At 52.6% G+C, this 25,840-nt stretch overlaps 8 protein-coding genes across 8 annotated transcripts in view; 3 read left to right on the top strand and 5 right to left on the bottom strand.

Annotated features, from left to right (window-relative positions):
* Positions 1-9: 9 nt before the first annotated feature.
* NEUTE1DRAFT_133528 (uncharacterized protein) lies at positions 10-2,488 on the bottom strand (the record flags this gene model as incomplete). The annotated part of the gene is made up of 4 exons (XM_009858348.1): positions 10-1,064; positions 1,352-1,680; positions 1,868-1,916; positions 2,033-2,488. 4 exons carry the CDS (start codon positions 2,102-2,104, stop codon positions 24-26), a joined length of 1,491 nt encoding a protein of 496 aa, XP_009856650.1.
* Positions 2,450-4,133, bottom strand: NEUTE1DRAFT_119035 (uncharacterized protein; the record flags this gene model as incomplete). Its single annotated transcript, XM_009858347.1, has 4 exons — positions 2,450-2,777; positions 3,022-3,532; positions 3,613-3,682; positions 3,808-4,133. Coding segments are annotated over 4 exons (960 nt in total), but the record flags the coding sequence as incomplete, so codon positions are not given.
* A 749-nt stretch (positions 4,134-4,882) lies between these two features.
* Positions 4,883-6,223, top strand: NEUTE1DRAFT_91925 (mannan polymerase complexes MNN9 subunit; the record flags this gene model as incomplete). The annotated part of the gene is made up of 2 exons (XM_009858346.1): positions 4,883-6,136; positions 6,203-6,223. The coding sequence occupies 2 exons, from the start codon at positions 5,036-5,038 to the stop codon at positions 6,221-6,223; spliced, it is 1,122 nt and encodes a 373-aa protein (XP_009856648.1).
* A 1,227-nt stretch (positions 6,224-7,450) lies between these two features.
* Positions 7,451-8,099, bottom strand: NEUTE1DRAFT_73224 (uncharacterized protein; the record flags this gene model as incomplete). The annotated part of the gene is made up of 2 exons (XM_009858345.2): positions 7,451-7,770; positions 7,931-8,099. The coding sequence occupies 2 exons, from the start codon at positions 8,097-8,099 to the stop codon at positions 7,451-7,453; spliced, it is 489 nt and encodes a 162-aa protein (XP_009856647.1).
* Positions 8,100-9,077: 978 nt separating this feature from the next.
* NEUTE1DRAFT_119034 (uncharacterized protein) lies at positions 9,078-12,507 on the bottom strand (the record flags this gene model as incomplete). Its single annotated transcript, XM_009858344.1, has 1 exon — positions 9,078-12,507. The coding sequence occupies one exon, from the start codon at positions 12,352-12,354 to the stop codon at positions 9,502-9,504; it is 2,853 nt and encodes a 950-aa protein (XP_009856646.1).
* An 8,052-nt stretch (positions 12,508-20,559) lies between these two features.
* On the bottom strand, positions 20,560-22,733 carry NEUTE1DRAFT_126419 (argininosuccinate synthase; the record flags this gene model as incomplete). The annotated part of the gene is made up of 8 exons (XM_009858343.1): positions 20,560-21,082; positions 21,147-21,255; positions 21,317-21,804; positions 21,864-22,180; positions 22,249-22,275; positions 22,340-22,353; positions 22,434-22,447; positions 22,552-22,733. The coding sequence occupies 8 exons, from the start codon at positions 22,578-22,580 to the stop codon at positions 20,827-20,829; spliced, it is 1,254 nt and encodes a 417-aa protein (XP_009856645.1).
* A 320-nt stretch (positions 22,734-23,053) lies between these two features.
* On the top strand, positions 23,054-23,555 carry NEUTE1DRAFT_105967 (uncharacterized protein; the record flags this gene model as incomplete). Its single annotated transcript, XM_009858342.1, has 3 exons — positions 23,054-23,138; positions 23,207-23,352; positions 23,415-23,555. The coding sequence occupies 3 exons, from the start codon at positions 23,054-23,056 to the stop codon at positions 23,553-23,555; spliced, it is 372 nt and encodes a 123-aa protein (XP_009856644.1).
* An 843-nt stretch (positions 23,556-24,398) lies between these two features.
* The window catches only part of NEUTE1DRAFT_133521 (uncharacterized protein), a gene marked incomplete at both ends in the record, with an annotated part of 2,626 nt that continues 1,184 nt past the window's right edge, over positions 24,399-25,840 (top strand). Inside the window, 2 exons of the mRNA XM_009858341.1 lie at positions 24,399-24,910; positions 25,008-25,618. Coding sequence (XP_009856643.1) covers positions 24,399-24,910; positions 25,008-25,618 — 1,123 coding nt within the window. The remainder of the gene's footprint in view (positions 24,911-25,007; positions 25,619-25,840) is intronic.

Raw genomic sequence — 25,840 nt, 5'->3', positions numbered from 1 at the left:
CAGTCGTGCGCTGATCATTTCATTCAATCATCACCACCATCCTCCTCACCCGCATCCTTATTCTTGCTCTTCCTGAACCGCTCCTTGCCAGTAGCAAAGAAAGCCTCAACAATCCTTCCATCAAATGCCCGTCCATGCATCAAATGCACGCACGCCTCTGCCGCCTCCACTGTCGCGAACTTGACGCTCACAATGCCTTCCTCTTCCTCATCAAACAGCACCACGTTAGTCACGGGCCCCAGCTTGGCACATTCCTCCCGGATGTCGTCTTTGATCTCCAGCAGAGCGGCCGGGTCCTCGTTGAGCTCCTCCAGCGTGAACATGTGTCGCAGGATCACGACCTTGTCCCACTTGCCTCCCTTTGCTTCCTTGATCGCGGGCCCCAGAAGGCGGGCAGAAGGGGAGGGCTCGTCGTCGTCCCAGTCGGCGAGCTTGGCGGAGAGCTTTTGAGTCTTTTTGATGATTTTGGCTTTGTCTTGTTGGCTGCGTTGGTTATGACCGTTACCGCCACCGTCGCTGGAAACGGGGTTGGGGTTGGTGATGTTGTTGTAGGGGGTCGAAGAGGACGAGCCTTCCCCCTCTGCGCCACCGTTGCCTGCCTTGTCACCACCGCCGTTCTCCGCGCCTGCTGCTGCGTCGTATTTGGTCTTTTTGTAGCTCATATCCGCCGCCTGGACGCGCATTCTGCTGCCATCCGGAGCAGGCTCAAAGCGGAAGTCGGTGTCATCCAGGAGCATAATGGCCATCTCGACCGACTGCGGCTTGAAGAAGACGATCAAGGCGTCGCCTTTGAAGTTTCCGTTGGCGTCCGTGTACATCTTGATGCGCGGGCGGCCGCTGTCGATCTCCTCGGCAATGACGCCGCATTTGCGCGAGAAGAGCTCGGCGACCTCGTCAGCCGTCGCATCGAGCGGAAGACCAGTCACGTAGACGGCTGTGTTTTGCTTGGGCTCCCGTGGCGCCTTCTCCCGCTTCCGGTTCTTCGATGGACGGTTGTTTATGTTGTGGTTACTGCTGGCGGAGTCCTGTAGGCGTGCGCGCAACGAGGGAAAGAAAGAAAACGTCTGGTTAGTGTCTTCCCCAGGATTTTTTTTTTTTTTTTCTCTCGTCCTGTCCGTCCTCACACCCACATCACAAGGAACACCACACATAAAATCATTCATGTTCATGAACTCCTGGGGCACAGCGATGTCTCTTCTCTCTCGCTCTCTCCCTTTCACGGTTGTTTCGAAAGTATCAAAATGGGACGAAAAGGGAATGATTGGATCAATGTTTTCAAAGAAGGATGAGTGAGTGTTGAAGATGGTGGCAGTAGCGGACGTTGACAGGTGCGCATTCGAGCGCAGCTTACCTCTCGGTCGTCGTTCTTTCTCTTCTTGCCTTGTCCTGTGCCTAATTGGCCTGTCTCTGTACCGTCGTCTCCGAGTGATGTTATGTATGCCCTCTGGTGTTCCTCGATTAGGGCTTCGTCGATGATGGGAAGCCAGCGCTTGAGGCCCTCGTCGAACTCGTATTCGGTGCCATCGTCTTGAACCGCGATGTATTTGTTGTCGAGCTTAGAGAAGGAGATGCGCTCGTCCTTGTCAAACTCTCCGGGGTCGGTCGGAAATGTCCAGTACTCGGCTTGTTGTCCTTCTTGTTGTTCCATGTCGCTTGCTTGAAGATGCGCCAGATGGAAGCCTGTGTGTTGTTTAGAGCTCTAATGGCTGCGTTCGGTTGTTGAAGGCGCGAGTTGGGTAATTCCAGATGACGTTGAAGGCGGAAAATGCAGCCCTGTCTTCGAACACCCGTTGAAGGTTCCATCCCTTGGTGACGCGGAACCTGCTGTGGGGCCCTTTTACATGGTAGTCGTGGGTACGTAACTTACGCGGCTTTGGGACTCCGTGACAGTCGCTAGGGCCACTATGACTTGGCCACTATACGTTAACAAGCACGCCCTCAGTATTTACAACAGCACAGAGCACAGGAAGAAGTATAGGAGATGGAACCGGCGTGCATACTTTGGGAGACTTCTTCTTTACGCCCGATTGACTTTCAACTCTCCAGGTTTGGGCATGTACGAGTGCTTGTTAGTGCGGTCAAGATCTGTGGTACAGAACTCCATTTTTGATCAAGCTTCGGACGCAAGCCTTCCTACATTTACAGGGCCTACTGATCCTCGGTATCAATCCGAATCTCCTGTATGTCGTGTCCTCATCTTGAATGCTCTATCAAGATCTGAAGTCCTTTACTTCTTCTGGATTGTCTTTTTCACTCCTTCCACAAAGGCCTCGACGGCATCTCCGCCACCTAGAGGCACCGTACCGCCCCTGACCATACCACCATTTTCCACTTGGATCCCCAACGCAGCAGAAATGTTGGGGAGTCCTCCATCCCGAAGAGCAATTGTCAGGCTGGCAAGGCTCTGGGTAAACTGAGGGCTCCGGAGAACCTTCTTCAGAAGCGCGCGCTTCTGATCCTGGCTCATAGCCTGCCGAGCGGCCTCAACAGACGCGGCACTAGGCTCAACCTCGATGGCATCAGTACCGCTGGCACCTTGCTGAGACATGACAATGACGGTTGGGGGTAGGTAGTTCAAGAGGTTGTCGACATATTCGTCGGTGGCGGAATCGAGCATCGGGATCGTGACTGAGGATTCAAGAAGATCGTTGAGTAAAGGGTAGGATTTGCCTTGAGCTTGGGCTTGACCTCCGGCAAGCCCTTGGGTGCCTTTCAGGGACTCGAGGAAGTTCCGTACAACGGCAGCCGCATCCGCCTCGGCATTCGTAGCATTTGCCCTGTCAACGAGAACTATATTAGCACATGTAATGGCATTGGAGACGCAATTTTGCGGAAAGCAGAGGGACGCCATGTGCATGTCAAATTTTAGTGCCTCCATCTAGCAAGTAACAATACAGTTGCACCGTTCTTGTTGCCCTCTGCGCCATAGCTTGCTCATGTTTGGTTGAAGTAGATCAAATGATGTGCGCGCCAAAGCAACCCAAACTCCCAAAACTCATGTGACGGGAAAACAGCACCTACGCTCTTGCTCCATCTGCTCCTCCTTCTCTGGCGTCCTCGCCCTCCCTCCTGACATCACCACCAGTGGCATCAGGACCAGCGCCGCCAGTACCGCCCTCGTGGTGGGCATTGGGGTCTCCGTGGCCCTCAACGTCTTCCATTGTCTCGTCGTCATCATCGTCTCGGCGGTTGTTACCACCGCCGCTGCTGAGTGAAGCAAGCTCCCTGTTCACATCCACCTCGTAGCCCTGTAGAAGCTTATCCACGATCTCTCCAATCTTCAGATCTCTTGGGCTCAGGAAAGACGGGTCGCCGTTAGGACCCTGAGGCTTCGATTGCAGCCAGAAGATATGGCGCTGTGACGAGGAAGAGAACTTGAGCGAGAAAATACGGCCGTTGGTCTTGGCGGAGGCCTGGGCAGGAGACTTGGTGTCGTAGGGAAGGAAGTGTCCGTCCTCGGGGATCATGACGAGGTCGAGCTCGGGCTCGTCCGCAGGGGCATCTCTAGGGCGCCAGCAGAAATGGATGAAATCTGCAAGATGAAATGGTCAGCTTGTGTCACGAAAAGAAGTCGGCTCCCACGGCGCTAGCTGGTATTCATGGTCCACATACCATCGTCGGAGTAAAGGTAGATGTAGCCGGGCCTAGCTTGGGGCGTGACCTTGTACGGCTTCGACGTTTGCTGTGAATCTGGATGTTAGTTTCGTTGCAATAACCACACTAGTCGGCGAGAACAGGCGACAAAGTGGCCGAGAAGACTGGATGTCATGACGGGCGGGGGAAGCTGGGAGGAAGGGTGGTACGAACATCTACGTCGCAAATGCCCGCCTTGAACGTAATAATGGGTGATATCGGCATGGTTGATGCGCGCGCTGGTGTCGACTGTGGGAAACGTGTGTGGCTAGGTGGAAGTGTCGAAGCCGGCAAGGGGATGTCAGGACAGAGTAGAAACAGTCGGCTCGATGAAGCTTGGATTTCGTGGTTGATGATGTTGCTGCTTCGAGGTACGATAGAGGCAATCCGCAATGTGAGCTCGGCACCTGGAGCTAGAGGCACTGGTGCAAGGCTACAGTTGCTCTGACGTGGGCTGCCGATGCCGCTGAGGTGCCGTCACCAGGACAGCTGCTGGCCGGCATCCCCCACCCTCCCCCTCGCCATCCCGTCCCTTCTGTGCCTCCAGGGCAACTTTGACGGCAGATGGCGTTCGCCCTGTAGCCTCCACCTAATACTGTACCTCTAGGACTAGAGGTACCTACCTAGTCCAGAGGGTCTCCAATCGCTGTCCCTCCGCTTCCCGTCTCCTAGCAAACGAAAGCCCCCGGCTTGGAGTTGGAGAAGTTGCAGGCTAGGTGGTGGAGTGCTTCGTACGGGATCGACGTCGTTGCTGCCACTTCGGTTCTCACTTTCCTTTCCACGGTTGCGCACGACCAAGAGTGTCGCCAGTTGCCTTGCCACGATTGCCAGTCGTGACTGAGACCCGAAGCTGTCTAAAATGCTGCTGGAGTGACCAAAGCCAGCGGACAGGAATTGCCTGCACCGTTTCAGATTACATTGACCCATGTCAGCAGCCACTGGGGTTTCTGGCACGGCGCTGCACTGAACCCCTTTTCCCATTTCTGGCCACTGCATTTGCAGTTTGCGCCTCGTCTTCTTTCCAGAAGCCCAATTTTTCCTCGTCCCCTAAATTCCCCCATCCCGCTCGAGTTGCCAATGCCCCTGGCCGCCCCTCGACCCCGACTCGATTGAGTGGCCGACTAAAAAAGTGTCCAGGACAACACCGACACCGGCTTCGACAACCTTTATTCGGCCGACGAATATATACGCGCAGCTCTCATTATCGCGTACGAAGCTAGGAGCAACAGCGCTTCATACAGTGCTATAGCGAAACAGTGCTATAGCGTTGTCGTTTATCCCCACAACCGAAAGAGACCACAGCCATACACGAGAAGCCAACCACGGACGACGGGAACGCGCGCGCCTTCGAACCCAGACGACTATATGATTACTTCTCTTTGATAGATCCTCCACGCATCCCATGGCGCGTCCATTGGGGCCGGTTCGTCTTAAGAGGACGAGCCCGGGAACGATCGCTGTTGGCATCGTCCTCGTAATCGTCATCCTCTACCTTCTAGTATCCCCCTCAGCTCCCGACTTCTCTGCCGCTCGCAAGGCCACAGCCGCGTTGCATCCTCTCTCTCCGCCGACATCACCTTTCCGCAAGTCAAGCGCTGTCGGCGGCAAAGCAGGTCCTCCACCAGTAACACGCTACAACCTCAACAATGTCACCATTACAAACGACCCCGTTGGCAACCGCGAGAACGTCCTTGTCCTTACGCCCATGGCCCGCTTCTACCAGGAGTACTGGGATAACCTGTTGAAGCTGTCGTATCCCCACGAGCTGATCACACTGGGCTTTATTCTGCCCAAGACCAAGGAGGGTAACGCGGCCACCGTTGAGCTCCAGAAGCAGATCGCAAAGATCCAGAAGCATGGACTTGAGAAGGAGAGGTTTAAGAGCATCATCATCCTACGACAAGACTTCGACCCGCCCATCCCGTCCCAGGATGAGAGCGAGCGCCACAAGATGGCAAATCAGAAGGCACGCCGGGCTGCCATGGCCAAAGCCCGCAACTCGCTCCTCTTTACGACTCTCGGGCCCGACACATCGTGGGTGTTGTGGTTGGACGCCGACATCATCGAGACACCTCCTACTCTCATCCAGGATCTTGCCAGCCATAGCAAGCCGCTCACGGTGCCCAACTGCTTCCAGCGGTTTTACAACGCGGAAAAGAAGGCCATGGACGAGCGGCCCTATGACTTCAACAACTGGCAGGACAGCCCGACCGCGCAAGAGCTGGCTTCCAAGATGGGCAAGGACGACATTCTCCTCGAAGGGTACGCCGACATGGCAACCTACCGGGCCCTAATGGCTTACATGTATGAGGCGGGTGCGGATATACACACCGAAGTGCCTTTGGATGGCGTAGGCGGTACGGCGTTGCTGGTGAAGGCCGAGGTGCACCGTGACGGAGCCATGTTCCCCGCGTTCCCCTTTTACCACTTGATCGAGACGGAAGGCTTTGCCAAAATGGCCAAAAGACTGGGCTGGCAAGCAACTGGTTTGCCCAATTACAAGGTGCGTCTTGTGTGTGCTGTGCGCCATGTCAAGGTGGGATACGTCGGACTAACGCTGAAACATCAGGTTTATCATTACAACGAGTGAAACATTTGCCGGTATTGATTTTTACACCGCGCATCCCAAGCCGCCACTGGACGCGATGACAGTCTCTCCTTGACGATGACAGCATAGCGTCTGGGCCTTCAGAGATGACTACTCAACCTTTGCCCTATTCCTCATTCGTCTTCAAGCTGCCCATGGCCAAAGGCAAGAGTCTGGCTAGTAACAGTGGAATTTTCTGCCTTGGAGATGTTCAATTTCACAGCATCCAGAGTTGCTAGGCCCAGCAATTGTGGCGTTCTTCTAAGTTCTTGTAAATTTTTGATGAGTTTTGGGTTATGGGAAGGAATGTGGGCAGCGAAAAGTGCACAGCTGGAGGGCGCGGTTCAAATACACGTCTGATGTGTGATGCGCCAGACGCAACCTTGTGTGATGATTAAGGTTGTCTGCTTGTTGTCGAGAGCAGAGCTCTGAGCAACCAGGGCAGAGTGTCATATAACAAACCTTATTTGGTCAAGTTTTCAAAGACATACAGCGACGACTTTTGACGATATATACTAGACTATGGGCGAGGAAACATGGGGGACTCTTGAAGTTCATTTTTCCTAAACTAATAGCATAATGAAAAGTAAGGGGTTGCGGTTAGGTTTCTTGCTGGCATCAAGTACAGGTTGGTATATCGTTCCGTTCTGTTTCTTGTGACTAACAACCGTAGCCGCTCTCTAATACAGTAACCATGGGTCATCTCCGATGATTCAGTTTGGAGCGATGTCGCTTTCTTTTGTGTGTACATAGGAAGAAACCATGACCAGTCACTGCACAAGTGTCGAGTTGTTTTGCGTCTCTACAAGTTTATATATGGCAGCAACGTGGCTGTGACGAGTACCAATACCATTTGCCCCTGATATCTCAGCGTATATCTCAGGAATGATCTATACCAAGCCCACAGGCGTTGGCTGGCATCTTGGAAGATTCGCTACAACAGCAACGTAAGGTCTGGAAACATGCAATGCCATCTGTTGCCTGGAGGGAGTAGAGCCACATAACATACTCATAACTGCTCTTCGTATGTAAGGGGCTTCCACAGCCCGCTTGAGCTACTAGCCAAAATAAATCCAATAGTCTATCCCATCCCACCGCATTCCAATTCAGCCCTCCCCCCAATCTACAACACCCACCCTATACCCTCGCTTCATATTCCCACCTCCATCCATCCCATAGATTCTACACCTCCATCCCACATCCCCATCCCTACACTCTGCCCCAACTCTTTCACGACCCCTCATACCTCTCTTCCTCAACCCACAACTCCACCAGCCCTCTCGCCGCCACATGATCCCCTTGCCTTATAAGCGCCGCAACATCCACATTAAGCGGACTGTCAATGCCTGGGCAGCTCAACAACAGCCTGATGGCTCTCACGCACTCCAAAACGCTGTAAGCGGGCGTCCATGCTTCTTTGAGCAAGTCCAGACAGATCTCCCCCGTGGTAAGGGCTACGTTGGCGTGCACGATGGGGGTGATGAATTTGATGGTGGGTGGGTGGAGGGGGTAGGTCGGTGGGAGGGTGATGTGGAGGAGCCAGCGGCCTTCTGGAGATTTTGTATGTTACCGTTAACAATGGAGGCTCTTTTGGGAGAAAAGGGGAGGGGTGTGTGTGGCTGAGGGGACGAGGTAAACATGAAAAGGGAAAGGGGGATGGATGGATAAGAGGGAGGGAGGGGAAAAAAAAACCAAAGAAAAGAGACATACCATCATAACCACCACCTACCCCCTTCCCGTTAATCACGGCCTCCCAAACCAACAACTCATCGTCGTTGATGGGACCTAACCGCTCGACGCCCTTCTCTTCTTTGGACTCGACGTTGCTCCAGGTCGTAAGCTCTTTGATTAGGCGCTTGGATGCGCTGCGGTTAGACATTGTTTATGTATATATATGTACGTCTGTGTATGTGTGTATCCTTGTCTGTGGTGTATGTAACGTGTTCTCCCGTTTGTTTGTTCTGTAGCGCTTTTATGATCGTTGCGTGTCCTCTTAATTTAGCAGCAGGGATAATTCTTCTTCCTTGTTCAGCGTTTCCAACGGAGCTGCCCGATGGTGCCTTGATGTGATTCGACTCGTCTATTCAAGAGCAAGATAAACACGAACGAACGAGTTTAGTAGTCAAGCTTCGTCAATGCTATCGGCGGGTCGAGTCCTCAGTTGCGCCAGCGCCAATGCTAGTGGTCGGTCGTTCGGTACTCGGTAGTACGCTATAAAGTATAAATGATCCACAGAGGTAAACCCGCGTTTGAAAACTGAAAGCAGGTCGACGAGAAACGAGGGAGCCCTTTGGGGAATAGACTTGCGTATCCTCGTTGGAAATCGTGTCCGTGAAGTGGATCGTTCTCGCACCGCAGTTGCCGACTGTGGTGTCGCTAAATCGGTATAGCTCTGTCCGTGTGTAGAGCGACTCTTGGTGCACGGTCCTCGATGATCGATCTGTAACGGGTGGGCGAACCGTGATCAATACCAGTGTAGCTTGATCTCGTAAAAGAGCGTATCGTCGGTCGTGTAGGGCTCAGGTATTGTTTGTTGATGTCAAGGTGTCCAAAGTGCTGTGCCCACAGAGGTGTTGCTGCCAGTGCGGTTGATCGGGGTACCCCTGACGGGCCAGCTGCGCATCGGCGTTTCCGGCGGCTGTATCTACCGCTACGTGGCTCCGTAGATGCGGATCCTTAGTGGTTGAAACCCGTCTGGCGGCGTCACTATGGCGCGCTGAAACTCAAGAACCCTTTGTTTTGCTGAAGCCGAGGCTGAAGTGTTATTCGTTTCCTGGGACGGCAATCCATATTACCCCGATGGATGGACAAGAGCACGAAGACAGAAAGGCAGCGACATAAACAAAAGCGACGTTTTGAGCGCATGGTATCATGGTTTGAATTGCCTAATAATCGTGTTGCGTTTGAAGCTCACCTGATCAAAACCTTCCACCCTAAGTCGATCGTAGACATTTGCAATGATATGTCCATAGAATCACAAAAAGATTTGTCATCGTCCACCTTTGAATCATATGTCCCTTAACCACATCATTCCTCGAGAAAGAAACATCTCGTCCCCTAGACAAATTTCTGGTGTGACCGAGATTGCTATTGCTGCTCCCCTTCGTCTCGTGTTATCTTGTCCTTCGTGCTATCGTCAAAAAGAAAAACGCCCTAACCGTCAAGTCGAAAAACCCCCCGATAAATCTCATCTAGATCCCCAAAATTCCGTACTTAGCGCCACATTAAAACAGAAGGGCCTTGACACCCATGCTCCTAGCTAGTTTCGTCTGAAAATATCGTTAAGCCTCGCAATTTTCCTTTGATTTCCAGAACTGTACGAACCGGCCGAGCCGCTTGGTCTTGCTGGGTTTGACCTTCTTCTCCGATCCGTCATCAGTCGCCGTAACCTCCATCGAGAGCTTGCTGCGCTCACCATGCGAGCTGCTAACAAGACGGCTAAGGCTAGCAAGACTCGATCGCCTTCGACCAAAGGCAGAGGCACTGAACGAGGCAGGCCTAGGCAGCGTGTTGGAGGATAGCTGCCTAGCCTGAGGGTTCTGCGCAAAGAAGCTCTCACGAGTCATTGACGAGTCGCCGCTGGTCAATGATGGGACATCATCCACCGAGATCCGTACCTCTGGTCCGGGTTCGCCCATAAGCAGTGATTGAAAATTGTCCTCAGTGATGGATGAAGGTGCCGTCGAAATGCGATGGGCGTCGTAGGATAAGGGAGACCTGGGAGACGGGAAGGCTGATGACGGGGTCATCGAGTGAGGACTGACCGGTGCGCATGACACAGCAGCAGGCAAGGTCAAAGGACTGCAGTCAACTACAGCAAGGTCCTTGGGACGGAAGGTCTGCCTGGGCGAAGGAGTCGCAGACCCCGAGAAGCTGTGTCTAGCCTGTAGCTCATTCTGATATCCGCTGAAGCTAGGACGGGGAGAATCAGTGACGGATGTCTCTTGTCGAAGCGCATCCTGAGACCGCCTGCCCAGAGATCCTGTATAGATTGAAGACTTCAGGGAGGCGTTGCCATCCTCGTCGGTTTCTACTCCTGAAGGTACAGCACCAGATTCAGTTGCCGTTTCCCGTTGTTCATCAGCAGTGGACTTCGCGACATCCTTATCCTTTGCAGATGCTTTCGACTCCTCAAAAGTATCGGCCAGGGACGTCTCCATAACAGGGGTTGACTGTCCAGTAGACTTGGGCGACTCATCCTCGTCTTCCTCTTCGTCCTCCTCAAAAACATCAGCCATGGTCGAGCTGCTCCCGAACCGAGGGAAGCCGAAACGACCACCTTCGAAAGGTACCAATTCAGGTGCACTCTCAGCACGTCTGTGATAATGCATTCCAGGGCCGGTAAAGCCCCTCAAACCCGCAGCGCTGTGCAATTGTTTTTTTACAGTACCTCCCGCTCTCTGGGCCGCCTCCCATTCTGGGTTGCGAGGGAGGGGCGTATTGAACGGTCCCAATGCTGCGTCCAAATCAATCATTTGGTATGACGTCTCTTCGTCAGGAAGGGATGCAGGCTTGTATGAATCCCAGTCCTTCGCAGTGGGGTCGATTGATTCCGTCACCAGAACTGTAGGCATAACTGCCTCCGGTTCAAAGAGCACGTCAACAGCTGATTCGTTCACACTATAGGAACGTCGAGAAGTAGACGTAGGGGTTCGCTTCAATCCCTTGCCGTGTCGCGATTTTTTGCTTTGCTTCCGAGACAAAATGGACCCGGCCCACGTCTTGACCTTCTTCTTTTTCTTGCTTCTCTTCTTCGTGAGTGGCTTCATCTCCGCCAGCTCTTCAGGAAATCCCTGGGGCGAATGACCGGGAAAGCGCTGCGGAGTGGCCTTTACTGATGTCGACAGCTTGGGCGATTCCGAAGGCCTAGTAGGAGATGAAGCTGAGGAGCTATCCTTGCCGAAGAAAGACCACTTTTTGGAGGACTTGATAGGGCTGGGAGTCGCCGACGTATATGCTGAAGGCGGCGGAATCGAACCAAGAAGGGGAATGGAACCACGGCGTCTCGGTGAAACTATCTCCTGGGCCTGCTCCTGGCCTGTCTCGGTCCGTTCAAGAACGGCTCCAGCAGTACTTGGTCGGTCATTGAGCTCGGGCGACGAATTAAATGCCATAGTGTTCAAGCCCAGCTCCACATTTGTGATGGAGATGACGGACGAAATGCTACCCGAAACGGAATGGCCAGGACGAGCGGTAACCGTGCTGGAGGTGTCGCTAGAAACAAGTGAAACAGGTCTCGGAATGTATTCGAGAGTATCAGAAAAACCAACCCTTGTACGGACGGCTGGCTTCGGGGATTCCTGGGCTTCCGTGGGTGCTACTGGCTCCTGGGCGGGTGGTGTCAATACCTCTGGGGCAACTGATTCCGGAACCTCGGAAACAGCCATGGTTGTTGTTGTCGTCTCAGGCTGCGATTTCTCATCACTGACCAGTGAAAGTTCCTTGGGAGGATCAACGGGCGCTAGGCTAGCCGGGGGACTGTCCTTCTTGACTTCTCTGGCGGTAGGAGGGATAATAATAGAAGACAAGTCGTGGCTTGAAATTGCGGCAGATCTCCGGTGAGCATGACCCCTGCGACCAGCAGGCTTCTTTGGTTGCAGCAAGGGGGAAGCCAAGCCATTTTCTGACTTGGTCGGACTAGAACCCAAGTTGACCGTGATTGAATCTCCGCCACGGATGCTGCCTCCAACAAATTCGCTGCCTCCTCTTCGATGACCATGACCACCGGGCCGGATTGGAATTGCCATTGGCGAAGAAGGAGCCGATGGAGGAAGAGTAGGGCTGAGAAACGAGCTCTCGGTGAGCGCTGCTGGAGGTAAGGGGTTGCCTGGGTTGAATGAAAAGGCGGGGAGGGCCGGAAGCGCAGGTGATCTGGATACGGGCTTCTCGGTGTCAGCACCAAGAGAGAAGCTCGGAAGCTGTGGCTCGATAGCGGAGTGTGGCCGTCTTCCAGTAGCGCGGGTGTACGATGAGGGCGCCGAAGAAGTCGGTTTGGCAGGAAAGACAAAGGGTGGATTAGGCAGCGGAATGGAAGATCGAGGAGTCTTGTTGGTCATGTCGGAAGCGGTAGCTGAATGATCAAAAGGATTGATAGTCGATCCAACCATCACTTCGGGACCCATCATGGCCGCCATGTCGTTTTTTTCCCAAGCCGCACCGCGGCACCACAAACAACGACACTTAGTTGAAGGTAAGCGACATTAATTGCCGGATGGAACGGGATTCGCTAGCACGTCGACGCAATAGCGGTTGGCGATGGCGAGAGGGGTGGTGAGGTCGGGAAGGTTGTGACGATTAAAGGATTACAAGGCGATGGATTGCGGATCTGAGACTAGAGAGTCGGCAATGTCAGCGACAAGGGAGGTGTAATACAGCTGATTGCCATATGCCTGGAGATGACTGCGGATTGGACAATTGACCGCTGAACAAATAAAATACGATTCATAGAGAAGTCATGAAAGCCGTCATGACGCGGACTGAATCGCATAAGGCGGAAACGTACCAATGGTCAAGTCAGATCAGAGACGGACGAGCAACCAAGGACTAGAAGAAAAAACTGAAGGCAGGGCAACAAAGAATTAGAGTGTTTCGTTGCGAAGCAGAAGTGACACTGGCGACGACAACTTGAAAGTTTTGGTTAAAGGAGTGGACGGTCAAGCCAGCGCAAATCGGTCAAGATCTGCCGCTGAAATTGAACCAAGAGGAAGGGTGTGGTGTCGACGACAAGTGACGACGGTGAAATGGTGAAGAGGGAGAATGAATGGGGTGGTTGAAAGAGTGAGGAAATGGAAAGGTGAAGATGCAGTGGGAGCGGCCGGTCTATGGACGGCAGGGTGAGCGGAACGAACACAACCTGGAACAGAAAAACCACAAAGTGGAGCCTCCAAAGGCACATCAGCCAACGGGAGTCGCGCATCTGCGCCTCCAGGTCCTGGCCGCTGTTGGTTGCTCAGCGTGTCCTCCAGCGTGGGTGCCGTCACTCCAGTGCGCCTGCAACTCCCCAGAACTATGAACTTGGAAGACAAGGGAACTGGAAGGTGTGGACGGCAGCCGCACTGTGCTGCAATGGAGCCCGAGTGCAGTTGTGGCTCGGGTGTGGGTTCCTCCCCTGGCCATGGCGTGCCAATGCGGTGCCAGTTTGCCAGTGTGTCTCGTCCACTGCGCATCCACTCCTGCACAACTTACCAAAACCAGCATAAACCAGGGGTAATGGGATTCGCGGTGGATTGCCAAGTGGGTTTGCAGCAGGCTAGCAGCCAGTCAGACCCGCGCTTCGACGCCCATCGGTATCCGCAAACGGGGGACGTCTTTGGATTTTGGAAAGATGGGCGGGTGCGCTGGTTTCCATCTTTCTAGAAGGAGAATTAGAAGAACTGAAGACGAAATTCGAGTGATGAGCGATCGACTGTTTGAAGGTCGAATCTCCAATGCCAGCTCTCCCAGCTAAAGAGATTGTCGCATCGCAAACAGCATCACTTCCCAGGTACGGTAAGGCAGCATGACCCTTGCGAGCTTACATTGTCTACCTGTACACACTCCTGCCTGGAGTAGGTGGTTAGTGTAGTCCAGCCTCGTTCAGAGTGGCGTGTACAGATATGCTACGGTGGACAACGTTTGAGTAGGAGGAGTCTCTCTATGCGCGGTCGTTGATGCTGGTATGGAGTACGGACGGGATCTGGGAGCTGGGACTCGCATCAAAGACAAGAAGGGAACATCCATATCGCCAGAGATCAAGAAGCGGAAAGGGGAAATTGACATTGGGAGGCACATCCTCCACCGCCTTTTCTGAGAAACAAGATGCAACAGTCATTGTACACCAGCGCACGCATAGCAGGAGTCCGTGAATGCGTTGCGTTGGAGCATCTGAAAGGCACGGCAGCACGACAGCATCTCACACGCATGTCATGTGGTCTATATTCACGAACCTGTATCCAGAGCAGCAGGGAAATAAGGTTAGGAGCAGGTCCGACATGGTCACGGGAGTAACAGAATAGTTGACAGATTTCATCATATCAACTTCCTCATAAGGTTTTGCTCCGGCATTGAATTCCGTCCCGGTGCCCAAGACCGATACCAAGGCCAAGACCAAGACCAAGCAGCAAGCAGCAAGCCATGGCACAACGGCATTTTATATTCCAAATTCGAGGATTCTGCAGGCGTCAGACTCCATGTCGCCCTCATGTTGCCTGCCAATTTGGGAGAAGAACTTCAAAGTGGTGGCGAGCAACAAGGTTCTCCAGGCTTTTTGAGAGTTTGGCTGCCAGTTGCACAGCGTCCTGGGCGGACGCCTTCCCACTGTCAGCAGAGAGATACCTACTGCGTACACTACCATCGCATAGCCGACGACCCGGTCTAAAACTCATGTTGAGCTTCCACCCATGTTTGCTTCCCGTATACGTCGCTTCACACCAACGGTACCCAAGGTTTCCTCCAATGCAAGTAGCACCGCAGGTAGCGTGGGGAAATATAACATCCTAAATCTCATCAGCATCCCCCTTGTCCACTTCCTTTGCACTACATTGATAGAATCCATCTTGTTTTTTTCGGCCATGGTTCCACGTTCATTTCGCTATTCCTCTCCGTAAACCCACCACTGCCCGTGGCAGGCAAATCGTCCATGGTCGGTCCAGTAGTGTACACCGAAAACCGCCAGCCTGCCAAGTAAACGGGGTTTGTACATGCATACAGCAAGTAGTATTTATGTACAATAGAATACGAAAGATGTCCTGGCACTTACCAGGCACGCGCCAGCCCGCGCCTCTCTTGCCCTGCGTGTTAGGTATCCCTTTATCAATTAAAACGGCCCTCGTTGATGCTGTTCATCTCAACTTTAACCCTACCATCCCTACAGCGATGAGGTTACATCGTTGTTGCGCATGTCCCTGGGATGGCGGGGATGTTCAAGTTCTTTCACCCCTTGGCATTTGCTGCGCCTTGGCTTTCTCTGGCTTGCCCTGTCTTTTTGCTACCTACCTACTGGTACCCGCTGACACTGGGATTGCGCTGATGAAGCATTCAGAGGGTATAAAACCTCGGGACGTACCAAGTCGTAGCACCTGTTAAATCGAAGTGTGTGGAGGATTATGCCCCTCCCCGTCATCTGCTAAGACAAAATCCGGCCGATGCTTGGCGGTGCTCCCGGCATGACGAGATTCATTCTTCTGACATCGAAGTTGAGCACTATATGCCGATTGACTTTACCCAGCGAGCCAGCATCCCCGATAATAGAGAAAAGTATGGGGTACGTATGGGGTTACGGGGTACAGGACCGGGAATTTCAGGGCGGTGAGGAAAGGGAGGTGATACTTCAAAACATGCATATGGGTGTGCCAGACTGGGAAAAGTCTCGTGTGGTCTCCTCGCTAGCAGTATTTTGTACTGATCGGGGGCTTATTGCAGGTTTTCTGCACAAAAAAGAAAAAGAAGAGAAAGAAAGGCTAAAAAAAACTGGCCGATTGGCTTCTTGTCTACTTTTGACCGCGGTGTTAAGATTCTTAGTTCTGTTTGCTCATCTCAGCGATCATACCTGCTCCTACTCGCGAGCCACATATTTGGTCCTTCGTCTTTCAGGTGTGGCAGCGGCGTAGTGTATATCATGCGGAATATGTGTGTGTGTATCTGGTTCCGTTATCGATTCTTCGTTCGCTTGTCTCGAGGAGGCAAGAAAAGGAAACCATTGCAGTCCCAGACACCACACAGATGTACCGCACACACACACGCATATGCATTGCATACCCAAACGCATATCTGCAGAAGTGAAGCTATATCAGAGCGCCACTACATGCCGACCTACCAATCGGGGTCATAAATCCATTATCAGAATTTGTTTTTGTAGCGATATCATAAACCTTGCAGAACGTGAAAATGGAAAAAAAATAATGAGAGACTTGTCGAGACCGTTGACTTCTGACTTCAATCCAGTTCCATCCATATCCACGCTACCAATCTCGTGTCGAAGGACACTCAAAGCCATCTCCCTCGATTCGGTTGGGATTTGTCATATATGAAGGAAGGTTGATGGTTCAAGTGCCGCTATCGGGTTGACGAGATCGAGTCCCTGAATCTTGCAGCACCAAGCAGCAGCCCGGGGTGCTATCGAAGTCCCAATAACTTGCCCTATGATTCCCTTTTTAACGGAAGTGTACATACCTACCTCTACACACCTTCCATGCTCTTTTCTTCTCGACAAGTCCCCGCCCTTGGCCAAACGTACGCTACAACCCAAGACGCACCATTTCATCCAAAAATCCCCCTTTTGGGCCAGCTGAGTTGCGAGAAGAGATGCCATGAATATAATTTGTTAATCATATAAAAGCTTTTTTTGTTTGGGGAAAAAAAAAGTAAGAAAAAGAGTACGGAAGGTCGGGTGCCCCCGGGCCTGACGGGAGGTCTTGGGTGACATACCGAACTACACTTAAAAGCTTCCACTTGCGTACAAGCCGAGTAGTAGCGTAGGGCGGGAAATTTTGGGGCCGGGCCTCTCCCCTAGCACCCACAGGCACAGGCACCCGACAGGCACAGGCACAGGCACAGGCCGGCAGGGCATCTTGCCAGGTCCGGGCCCTACCCGGCGTATTGTACCATGCCATCGTTGCCATGCAAGCACTGGCGCTAAAAACACCCGCATTAGTTTCTCGTCAACAATCCACTGACCACTCTGAGCTCGAAGCGCCCACCACACTTTAATGTTTAACGCAAAGTGCACGGACAACTGTGCATGACACCACAGACCCTGAAGCCAATGAGTGACGAGACGCAAGGAACTACCGTAGGGTGAGCAGGGGAAGCGACTGAAACCAGCCAACGGGTTCTCCGAGTGAGAGGGGAAGACGATACCGTAGAGGTACACTAGTGGAAAAAGTGACATATGTTGCGTGGAACGGCTTTTTCCCCTCCCTTTATTAGGCTTATGGCGGTGGTCCAGACTCTCCAGACTCTCCAGACTCTCTTGTTAGAGGCGTGAGAGGCAAGGTTCTCCTCCACGTTTTTTGTTTCCATTTCGAGATAAGGGCAACCATTCCTGGCGGCCTCGTTCTCATTCCGTCGCGAAGCCCCCAGTCTGTGCAGTAAGCGACTGTGATGGTTCAGTGGTCTGAGTGGCCATGCAAAGCCAGTGTCGCTGCTCGATGATTGATAAAAGCCGCTAGCGCGCGTACATACTACACGTATGTACACTAGAGGTAATGTACTGCGTAGAGCAACGCTGATGCTACCCCATACTGTACACTACTGCAGGAAGGCAACATCGGCTGATTGATTTGATGGATCACGGATCGATCTTCGTCCGCCGTGCCTTTCTGCGCGCGCGGGGGTCCCGGTGTGTCTTTTGCTCCTCTTGTCATGAACTAAACCAGCGGGCCCATCTCGCCCGATCTCGCCATCGTCGTCTCCAAGCCAGTCATTCATCCATCGATCCAGGAACCCCTACTCGGGCAGAGTTCGACATAGGGTTGAAAGAGGGACCACGATACAAAGTGTGTATCCTTCGCCTCGGCCCTTTCGGGCGTACAATGTACCGCCACCACCTACTGCATAGTACACAACACCGCAGTGGACAGGATCCCGAGGGGAACATGAGCACTCAGGTGGTGTGAAAACAAGCCCGGACACGCTTATACCAAACCAGACTTAGCGAGTGGCCGTACCTTTTTTCACACTACATCCGGCACTTTAGTCAATTGCACGGGTTGAGAGAGATTTCGTGTCAGACACCAACCAGATCGCCTTGGCACTGCAATCGCATAGACGGGACGCCTGATCGATTTTCCGAAGGCACTATCGATAACCTAAGTTGAGAACCGGAAAGGGGCGAATGATGGTATCCACAACACTCCAAAGGCTTCAGAGGGAGAAAGGAAAGAAAATGCTTTTTGCATCCAACTCGCCAGCCAAAGACCATTCGTGCTGAGGCGTTCCAAGCAAGTTTGAGCAAAAGAGAAGAAATCAAGGGTCCTTTTCACCCCTTGGTACACTTGTGATATGCGCACTAGAAGGAATGCAGACGATGCGGGAAAAGTACAAAGAGTTTGGCTGGGAGAAGGAGTCTAGGTCCTTCCCGATCCCAGGTTTCAAAACACGGCCCGACCGGCTCATAATCATTGACCTGTGTTCCCCCCACGGGCATGCGGGAGAAACTGTGATGTGCTTGCATTACGACGCTGCCTTAAACGAACCGAGGAGTGTAAGAGAGAGTATGGACAGACGCGGAGGCGAAAGCACTGTATCGAGGGAGGGAGGGAGGGCAGCGACTGGTTCACAACTCGCAGGATACAGCCAGTAGGGCTCGAGGAATCGAGAATTCAGTGTGGTGCAGTTCCTGTGATGTTGATCAATCTGGATAGTTCGTCAGGAGTTTGGTTCTCCAAATGCCGCCTGGTAGTGGTCTACAACTCTTCAGGCGTCGTGTAGAACATCCCAGGCTTTTAAGCAGCAGGAAGGAGGGAGAGCAAAGAAAAGAAAGGGGCCCTTCCTGATCCTTGCCGCTTGTTTGCAGTCCCGAACAAGATCAACCCGCGATAACAGAAGTTATGTTTCAAAAGACTTCAACCATGCTTTCCCTCCCTCAATATCACTATGTCCCTTTCAATATTCGTATCATCAGGTTTAACAGCGGGTGTTCATCCATGGGTTGGGTCAGTACACCAAGTACACTACATACACGAACACGAACCGAACAAAGCCCTACGTCGTGTTTGAAAGTCATCTAGCTTTCCATGAAAGGAAACTCTACGCGATCCCGCACTGATACCCGAATCTCGCATCCCACGCATCGTCGCTCGGTTCTGCTTCGGCAGTGGCGGTCGTAACCAAAAGATTGCACATTGGTAAGTAGCATCTCTACGCTACTACTATGTAAATGCACATGGCCTAATCGTGCGTACCCATACGAGGCTTGTGAACAGTGAGAGCTGCGTCTTCTCGTTTTCGAGGATTCGTCGATCGAAACTAGTGTATGCCGTGCCTCTCTCCAGGACAAGGAGTAGCCCTGATCGAGGTTGCAAAAGGAATCAAAACAACAAAAGTGGGGGCCTCGGAGGCGTCCGTCGTTTGTCCTGTTTTATACGCGGAAATTGGCGCGATAGTGAGGAGGCCAGGGAAGAAGAGGACGCGAACCAACTTCCCAGTACAATATAGCGGCTCATTATAGGAACAGGAAAAAAAAAGATTCAACCTCTTCTCAAATCGAGGGAGGTAGGAGGATGGGTACTTCCATGTGTTTCTTCGAGACTAAAAATATATCTCTGAGCCCATGCGCAAGGGACGATTCTAGTCCTGACGAGTAGTATTGTGCAAGTAGAAGATGTCGTATCTGTATCTGGCAGATAATCGTCAACCACTGCGAATCCAACAACGATGAAAAGCCGACCAAGCCGGCCGGCCCCTGAACAGTGCAAACACGAAATAATCGACATCGTTTCATCAAGCGTAAAAGACGTCCTCGGAGCGAGCATGTTGATTGCGGCTGTGCCAAACTCCTTACATATACCCTGGATGTAGCTGGTGTCAGGACTTGTTTGGCTTTCATAAAATGTGCATAAAAAGACACACCGAGGAAAGGTGATCCTCATCCCGCTCCGGCTAAACCCCAATTCGAACGCTTCCATCCAGGGCAAAACGGGACTTTTGATCCTTGCCATCTCTTTGTTCTGATCTGAAACCATGAAACATTTCCCCGGATTTTACGGTCATTCAGCTCCCTCCCACGTTCTCACAGTATGTGTAGTTAGGCCATCTCTCTTCCTCCTATCGGATGCTCCAAATCTCAAGGCTGACAATGACGACATTCCCAATCTTGCTCAATCTCCCAATCACTAGGGAAGATGAGATACTGGTTGGTTCATTCAAGATTCATTCGGTTTTCTGTTTGGTTGTTGGGATGTTGGGTCCACTCGCTTGATCCTTGTTCCTCTCTTTGCCTATTTCAGCCCTGTCCGCCGAAACTTAAACGCCCTTCTTCGCAGGGCAGGGCGCGGCGATGAGATGTGGGCATGGCGGTTGACTTGCTCTTGGCACAACAAGAAAAGTCTTAAAATGGAATAGGGTCAAAAAGCGGAGAGACTTTATTATCGATGCTCCGATCGATCTTCAGTGCTTCGCTTACACTACACGGGAGGGTGCGGATGATGTGGAGGAGGCCTCATTGCTTGGGTGAGACCATCGTCGGGTGAAAGTATCGCCCATTCTATGGAAACTGTACGGCTTTCAAGGTCAAATTAGATCCTTCGCCATGTTGTGGACATCGTTCTTCCTCGTGTGTCGCAAGCAACGGAGTTTAATATTGGACATTACGCTTGATAGGGTTTATGTAATCATTACCAGGTAAGAAATCGTCTTGAGTTCGGTGAAGCAATGCAGCAGGGATGAGGTGTTTTCATTTTGAGCCGTCTGTCTATATGTACCATATATTTTTATGCCCCAAGGCAATCCTCCACTCTCAAGCGCCTATTCCTTCTATCATTGCTTCATATTCAAGAAGCGGATTGGACATGGCTAGCTTTATGTGTCGAGTGAGGCTGGCCATCTGCCCGGGGCGACGTGCGCAAAGAAACCTCCAGTCGTCCCTTTTCACCGATTATGATCTTTGTATCCGACTTGCCTGTCGACATTCAAGACTGGGTGAGGGGCTTGCCGTCCTTAATCTTCTGAAGACCGTACTTCTTGAGGCGGATGGCGTTGATCTCGATGAAACCGGTGGTGTCCATGGGGGAGAAGCCCTCGAGGGAGTCCATGGAGGCATCGGCCTCGGAGTAGAGGTTGCTGGCATCGGACTTGCGGCCGAGGACGTAGGCGTTACCCTTGTAGGCCATCATGCGGACCTCACCAGTAACGTTCTGCTGGGAGAAGATGATGGAGTTCTCGACGCTGTAGGGGGATGATGGTTGGTGATTGCTCATCTGTTTTCAGTTTGGGTGGGGAAACAACTTACAACTCGCGCTCAGGGCTGAAGTACATGCCGTTGTACAGCTGACGAGACCAGGAGATGGTGACAAACTGATCACGGAGCTCACGGACCCTAGAGTCCATAACAAGACCCTCTGTAGAACCCATATTAGCAGTCAATTCACCCAGACCAGGTCAGACACGAGGAACACGAACCAAGATCAAGATGGGCAAGGCGAGCAATGGTGAGGCCGGGAGTATCGTAGCAGCCACGGGACTTGAGACCGATGAAGCGGTTCTCAACGATATCGACACGGCCAACACCGTGGTCGTGACCAATCTTGTTGAGGAGCTTGAAGAGCTCAACAGAGCCAGTGGTCTCCTTGCCATCGACAATGACCTTGACGGGGATACCCTTCTCGAAGACGATGGTGAACTCCTGGGGAGTGTTGGGGGCGTCCTGGGGGTCAACAGTGCGGGTCCAGAGCTCCTTGGGGGGAGTGTGGTTGGGATCCTCAAGAATGCCAGCCTCGTAACTGCAGTGGACAAGGTTGTCATCCATGGACCAAGGGGCCTTGGGGGTCGAGGAGACGGGGATGTTCTTGTCGGCGGCGTACTTCAGGAGATCCTGACGACCCTGGAAGCGAGCACAGAACTCGGGAAGTCTCCAGGGAGCAATGACCTTGATCTCGGGGTTGCAGGCCCTGGTGTCACGTTAGTGTTTGTGTGTCGGATGAGGCTAAAGAGGAGGGAATCAACATACTTGAAGGCAAGCTCGAAGCGGACCTGGTCGTTGCCCTTGCCAGTGCAGCCGTGGGAGACGAACTCGCAGTTGTATTGCTCGGCAACGCGGACCTGGGCACGGGCAATGATGGGGCGGGCGAGGGAGGTGCCGAGGAGGTAGCGGTCCTCATAGATGGCATTGCACTGGATGGCACGGAAGACGATCTGGTCAACGAACTCCTGCTGGAGGTCGAGGATCACCATCTCCTCAGCACCGAGCTTCTTGGCCTTGGCGCGGACCTCATCCCAGTTCTCCTCCTGGCCGACATTGGCGAGGAAGCAGACGACGGTGTAGCCCTGTCGAGTCACTCGAGTTAATATTACAGCTCGGGAGGGGAGCGCGGGGGTTGGTTGGTTTTCTCTACCTGCTCAATCAACCAGCAGAGGATGGTCTGCAGTCACAGATGTCAGTCAATGCGCTCTATAAGATCAAAGGGAAGCTTCAGGAGGACTCACGGAAGTATCGAGACCTGTATACGGTGATCAATTGGTAAGCAACTGCATTCGTAGGCAGGCGGATCTCTTGTGTTGTGTAGCTCCAGGATCGTACCTCCGGAATAGGCGCTATGAACGGGAGGGACTGTCAGTCAGGCGTCAAAGCTCCAGAATAGCCTGTGCCACAAGTGGAATCACCAGACGTTATTCGACCTCCTCTGGGTGTTACTTACAGACAGACGCGGCCCTTGGACTCGGACATTTTGGCGGATTGGTGCTTGCGGAGGATGGCTTCTCTCGACAGTTACAGTTCCTGAACTTGATCTTGTAAGAGAGACAAAGGCGATATCGGGCGGCAACTCGAGGCTTTTTATTAGTGTCTCCCACAGCGTCAAACAGTCGACTGAGTCACTTTATCTTATCACTGCGGGGCAGACCCTGGGATCAAACGTCAGTCACCATCAACATGAGACCAGGCACATCGATGCCGGAAGCAAGGGTGACGAGGGTCCGCCCCGCAGTTTTAACGCCTGTTCTCCATACTACGACCCGCTCAGCGATAACGTTGCAACGACAGGCCCGATAACCAATTCTGCCGTCCAAATTTTTCTGCTCGAGTGCGACCGCATTTACTGACCGCCTTTGGTAGTTCTGCATCTGGCATCGCCGTCACAACGCTCTGCATCGAACCCAGCCAATGCACGGATTGCTGGTCGACTTTAACGATTCGCAACAATGTCCTCTACTACCACAACAACACAAACAACGTCTCAGGTGGAGACCAAGGCGGTTTCCAAGCCCCTTGGCATGAGGGTCAATGGTAAGTCTTTGTCCGTTACGTTCTACCATCCTAGGTCGAATAAAGTACTAATTGCCATTATCCTACAGGAAAGCAATGGCACGCCCCCAAAAAGGCCTTCCGTCCCGGCTCCGGGTTGACATCGTATGAGAAACGCGCAAAGGAGAGGCAGTTGCTTGCGGCCGTCAAGGCTAAGGAGAAGGAGCTTAAGGATGAGAAGGAGGCTGAGCGCAAGGTTGGTGCAAATGCGAATCCGGGAGACAAGATGCCAGGAGCTGATCCATCATTTCCACACAGAGACGCATCGAAGCCCTTAAGGAGAAGCGGGCGAAGAAGGAGGAGAAGGAACGTTACGATAAGATGGCCGAGAAGATGCACAAGAAGAGGGTGGAGAGACTCAAGCGCAAGGAGAAGCGCAACAAGCTTATCAACTCTTGAACGAAGAGGCTGTGAACGACACTCAGGACATGCGGAACACCACGTCTCACTCCTTTCCGTCCAACGATGGGTACCGAACCGAATCACCGGCTTCGCCGTTCTACCAACGCCCGAAAGACGAAAGCCAAACCCCCTTCGCAGCGCGGCGTCTTCCTCGGCGAATATGATGGTAGCGGCGTTACTTTATTTTGGAGGAGTGTTTATAATGGCATGGCATAATTGGAGTTGGAAGTTCGCAGCAGCCACGGAAGGCCGTGGTTTGTCAGGAAGAGCTCAGCGGACAGGGCGGATGGATGAGAAACAACCCGGAAAGACGACGCCAAAAAAAAGAAAGGCGTACATCAACGACCACGTACTGCGGGTGATAAGGGACCACAGCAATATTCTGATACCCCAAGCAATTCTTACACGGAACATAACAAAAAGCTTACCATTACCATTTTTGATGGCTTTGCAGCCACTTGAAACCCATCTTCCATGTGATTCTCTTCTCGTGACAAACTGTGGTTGTGGTTATTTTGCTTCAGTTCACATGTCCAGTGAAGCAACCCCTGCACAGGCTGGATAGGTTCCGCCAAAGGATCGTTAAGGCAGCCGGCTTCCCGTCACCGGGCAGTGAGTGCCATTGGTCCCCTGCGCCGCGTCCCCGCCGCGATGCACCTCTGTGAGTCGTCGCAACGTCAGTGGCCCAGTCGACCTTGCATCCTGGCTTACACCTCCACTTTTTGCCTACCCGTAGAGGTACTCTAATCTGGCGTTATTTACGCATCATTACACTTTCGTATGTCTCGGAATCACCAGATAAAGCGCGATAAAGAAAAGCAAAGCCGCTCGAGTGCCGTCATGTTTCCGAACGCCCCGAATGGAGTCGAAGGGCTCAAAGGAGGATCCCACTCTCCACATCGTCAGCGACACCAAATCACTCGCTCCATCACCGAATTGCCGTCTTCGCTCCATCTGCATCGTCATCGATCAAACCGCGACCGCCTCGGGAAGGAGAAAGAGAAAGACAAAGAAAAGCACAAGGACAAGGACAAATCCAGGGGCCGAGAAAGGGAACGCGAAAAGGGGAAGGAGCGCGATGGATTAAACATCGACGTACAGAGTGCGAACCCGACATTGCAGTCCACCGGTCGAGGCCGCTTCTCTTTTGAAGGCTTCGGCATGTCGACGCCGAACAACCTGACTCCCAATGCGAGCAGAAGAGCCAGCATTCTCAATGCGAGCCCATCCGCCGATGACAGCGTCCCTTCGGTAGCCACCGCGGCACTTGCGAGTAATGTATCAGGAGGTAGGGTCCTGCTAAATGAAGATGAAATCGCAAAGGAGCGCCAAAGGGCTATCGCGCGGGAAAGGTTTGTCGAAGACACCCCAGTGCCCCTGCTTGGCCCCTCAACCTCTCGACATTTCTTGCATGGGCTTGCAAGCTGACGATGAATCCAACTTGTGCAGGGGCCTGAAAAAGTCTCTCGAGGATCTCGAACAATTCTCAAACAATACAACCCGCCAGCTCGACGACACATACTACTCCGTTCTCGAGAAGCTCTGCGTCCTCCAGAACACCATCCTCGCGCTCAAGGAGGTAGCCGTCGCCTCCCAAGACATGACCTCTCATTTCACCACGGAAGCCAACGAGCTCGTCACCGACGTCAGCTTGCAGCTTGACGCCTTTGGTCAGTTCGAGGATCACCAGAAGCGCATCGAGCAACTGCAGGACCGTGTATACGCTGGCCGTGACCGTATCAAGTCCCTCAGCGAGCGGGTGGACCTGGTACGCGAGCGGATCGAGAGCTGGGAGCGCGCTGACCGTGAATGGCAGGAGCGCACACGCAGACGGCTCAAGGCATTCTGGGTGCTGACTTCAGGCGTCATCTTCCTCGTGCTGTTGATCTTTGTTGGGTCGCAGTTTGCGCCGGAGAGTTCTGCGGCTACAGTGGCTACGGTGGAAGGGGCGGTGATGGCGGCTAACAAGCTCGCGAATGATTCTCTAAACACACTTAAGATTGCGACTCTGGGCGGTGCTGGAGAGCTGCTTGGGCAGGGGCTGAGGCTGAAGGATACTGGTGGGCAACAACAACAACAACAACAACAACAACAACAACAACAACAACAACAACAACAACAACAACAACAACAACAACAACAACAACAACAACAACAACAACAACAACAACAACAACAACAACAACAACAACAACAACAACAACAACAACAACAACAACAACAACAACAACAACAACAACAACAACAACAACAACAACAACAACAACAACAACAACAACAAC

This window comes from Neurospora tetrasperma (assembly GCF_000213175.1).
Source record: "Neurospora tetrasperma FGSC 2508 unplaced genomic scaffold NEUTE1scaffold_81, whole genome shotgun sequence".
NCBI lineage: Eukaryota > Fungi > Ascomycota > Sordariomycetes > Sordariales > Sordariaceae > Neurospora > Neurospora tetrasperma.
The sequence above is the reverse complement of the archived record's forward strand: the minus strand, read 5'-3'. Positions and strand labels throughout refer to the sequence as shown.